The sequence below is a fragment of the Procambarus clarkii genome, chromosome 50 (genome assembly GCF_040958095.1).
Source record: "Procambarus clarkii isolate CNS0578487 chromosome 50, FALCON_Pclarkii_2.0, whole genome shotgun sequence".
Taxonomy (NCBI): domain Eukaryota; kingdom Metazoa; phylum Arthropoda; class Malacostraca; order Decapoda; family Cambaridae; genus Procambarus; species Procambarus clarkii.
Window position 1 is genome coordinate 8,509,641 of NC_091199.1, and position 3,609 is coordinate 8,513,249.

At 44.0% G+C, this 3,609-nt stretch overlaps 1 protein-coding gene across 1 annotated transcript in view; it reads left to right on the forward strand.

Moving 5' to 3' along the window:
* The first annotated feature begins 467 nt into the window (after positions 1-467).
* Positions 468-3,609, forward strand: part of LOC138351636 (uncharacterized) — a 6,626-nt gene continuing 3,484 nt past the window's right edge. The window contains exon 1 of the mRNA XM_069303639.1: positions 468-505. Within this exon, the coding sequence (XP_069159740.1) occupies positions 468-505 (38 nt within the window). The remainder of the gene's footprint in view (positions 506-3,609) is intronic.

Consider the following 3,609-nt stretch of genomic DNA (forward strand, 5'->3'; position numbering starts at 1 on the left):
GATAAAGTACGAGAATATTAAAGCAACACGCATACAACTGTAGGAATACATACCATACATGAATACTACTTACGATACATGTATACTACACACCCAACAATCAGCAAAAGGCTTATTGAAGATACCAGGAGGATATCCCAAGTAATTGGGATAGCAGGAGGATATCCAAAGTAGTTGGGATATCCGGAAGTAACGATGGAACTGAATCCAGTAACTTGGATCAATTGGGGGATCGAACCCTGCAAGAACTCAAGGAGGGGACGCTATGGGCGAATCTCCCATACAGGTAGGAAGCAATAGCGACCATAAGAGACACGAAGATCACACCACACATAGGTCGGCACACCATCACAGCCTCCGATAAAAACAGGGAGTTCTGAAATTGGTCCTTAACTCAAGCGACGCTAAGTGTAACTTTTCCCTGCAAGAGAGAATGATCTCAGAGGCGCTGACGCCAGCCAGTAATGATGCCGGAGGAGCGTAAATTACTCTGGGATTGGGGAAGGTAGGTGGGTATCGAACCGGGACCTGGACAGGTGATGCACAGGTGATGCACCAGGTATGATCCTGTGTAACACCTGTTCGATACCCACCTACGATTGTTCGATACCCATCTACTCTGGGATTGGGGAAGGTAGGTGGGGTATCGAACCGGGACCTGGACAGGTGATGCACAGGTGATGCACCTGTGTAACACCTGTGTAAGGACACAGGTAGGGTTCTAAGCTGGCAGTTATCCACCTTGCCAAACAGGTTCATGTCTCGATACATCTGTGGCTTTGAGTTCACGCTGGGTGCATCCCAGCACTAACAGCTAGGCGCTAGGGGAGAACCACCTTCCCCCTTAATTACACAGGTGTGAGCACAGGTAACAAAAAATAGATAGCAAGAGGGAGGAGAGACAGTTCCCCCTTGCCCCCCATGATAGTAGAGTATCCCCTTGTGTTCCCACTAATGTTCTGTGTGTCGAGGATGTCTTATCTTGAGGTTATAGATCATAGATATATAGATATAGATATAGAGGATGAATCAGTCTTTGAACTGGTGCCAAGTTGCTAATGCTGATGACCCCAAATTATTGTAATTGTGATTTTTTAATATTCTTAAACATTTATTCCCCTCCCCCCCCCCCACGCCCCCCAGACCCCCTCCCCCCCCCCCACGCCCCCCAGACCCCCTCCCCCCCCCCCCACGCCCCCCAGACCCCCTCCCCCCCCCCTCCCTCACCTCAAAGAGAAGCCCGCCCCTCCGCCCTGGATGCATAAGCCTAATAGAAAATCCATTACAGAGAACTGGGACAGAGAGGATGGGATCCCTTGACAGTGGACGGGGGTAATAGAGCCCCCTTGACAGTGGACGGGGGTAATAGAGCCCCCTTGACAGTGGACGGGGGTAATAGAGCCTCCTTGACAGTGGACGGGGGGATAATAGAGCCCCCTTGACAGTGAACGGGAGGGTAATAGAGCCCCTTAACAGAAGACGGGAGGATAATAGAGCCTCCTGAGGGGGCTCTATTGCTCTAAAAAGAGTATAAACAGAGAACTGGCTGTGTGTGTGTGTGTGTGTGTGTGTGTGTGTGTGTGTGTGTGTGTGTGTGTGTGTGTGTGTGTGTGTGTGTGTGTGTGTGTGTGGACCAATGTATTGAAATCCCATTCACCCTTAAGGCGGCTGGGTTTCGAACCCCTGTAGCTAACACGAGGGCGAGTCCACAGCCGTGTTAGCGACTCAGAACACTTGGGCCGCCATCTTAGCTTAAGTGGCTGTTAGCTGTCAATTGCCTCCGAAGACTGGGAGTAAAATTGGTCGTTGTTCGAATTTGATAAGAAAATAGTCCCAAAATTAGCGGGAAAGACCATGTTATGGTTTGTTTATTTTCCCGCCAAAATATCGGAAAATAGGGGATACGTGGTCGTGTTTTTTTTTTTGCCGCGTTTGAGTGTGTGTGAGTGCGTCGGGTGTGTGAGTGTGTGTCGGGTGTGTGAGTGTGTGTGTCGGGTTAGTGAGTGCGTGCGTCGGGTGTGTGAGTGCGTGTGTGTTTAGAATAATAACTCATTGTATCGAGGGGACAGGAAGCCAGAGTATATGCATACAGGTTTGGCTTATATCTTATATTATAGTCTAGAGATACGTAATCATATATATATATATATATATATATATATATATATATATATATATATATATATATATATATATATATATATATATATATATATATATATGCAATTGACGATCACAAAACACTGATCATTTTATGCGGAAAATCCACAGAGAAATATGAAATGAGGTGAACGTTTCGGCTTGTCAAAGCCTTTGTCAACACCAGACTGAAGTTAGGTTAGGTTAGGTTAGGTTAGGTAGGGTTGGTTAGGTTCGGTCATATATCTATGTTAATTTTAACTCCAATAAATAAAAATTGACCTCATACATAATGAAATGGGTAGCTTTATCATTTCATAAGAAAAAAATTATAGAAAATATATTAATTCAGGAAAACTTGGCTTATTAGGCAAATCGGGCCTTGCATAGTAGGCTGAAAAGTGCGTTCTGGCTACTAGGTACGACATACATTTTATATATATATATATATATATATATATATATATATATATATATATGGAGAGAGCGAGAGAGGTCGTTTCTGCCTAAAGAAAATATTAAATACCATATTTTTCCAACATTTAATGACTTAAAACTTGAAGACATGAACACGGTAAAAAAAATAAATAAATGCTTTAACAAGTTTCTGAGTTAAAAGTTGGCAAGATATAAATTTAGCCTCATTAACCAGACGTTTGTTTTAAGACGCGCCAAAACTCCGAACGCGAACGGAAAAGAAAACGGGAAAGGTGAGAAGGTAGGGGGAATGAGAGAGGGAAGAGGAGAGCCAAGAGGAAAGAGATGAGGGAACCTAACCTGACCTGACCTAACCTAACCTAACCTGACCTGACCTAACCTAACCTGACCTAACCTGACCTAACCTGACCTAACCTAACCTGACCTAACCTGACCTAACCTAACCTAACCTGACCTGACCTAACCTAACCTGACCTAACCTAACCTGACCTAACCTAACCTGACCTAACCTGACCTAACCTAACCTAACCTAACCTGACCTAACCTAACCTGACCTAACCTAACCTGACCTAACCTAACCTAACCTTCGTCATGGTTTTATATGCTAAATAACTTGTTATTACAGTCTAGTGATATCGGGTTTAATTACCTCTAATCGTTCAATGGCGGGGGTCCAAGAGCTTGAGCTTTGCTACCACACATAGATGAACACAATCGCACCGACAGATACACCTACACACAGTCACACAATTAGGTGAGTACACCCTATAAGAAGCAGGTCTCGTTAATAGCCAATCAAACACATTCACACACATGTCTAGCCTACGCTTGAAACAATCATGTCTGATAGATGAAAGTGTAGTGAAAGTGTAGGGAAAGTGTAGTGAAAGTGTAGGGAAAGTGAAGTGAAAGTGTAGGGAAAGTGTAGGGAAAGAGTAGTGAAAGTGTAGGGAAAGTGTAGGGAAAGTGAAGTGAAAGTGAAGTGAAAGTGTAGTGAAAGTGAAGTGAAAGTGTAGTGAAAGTAGTGAAAGT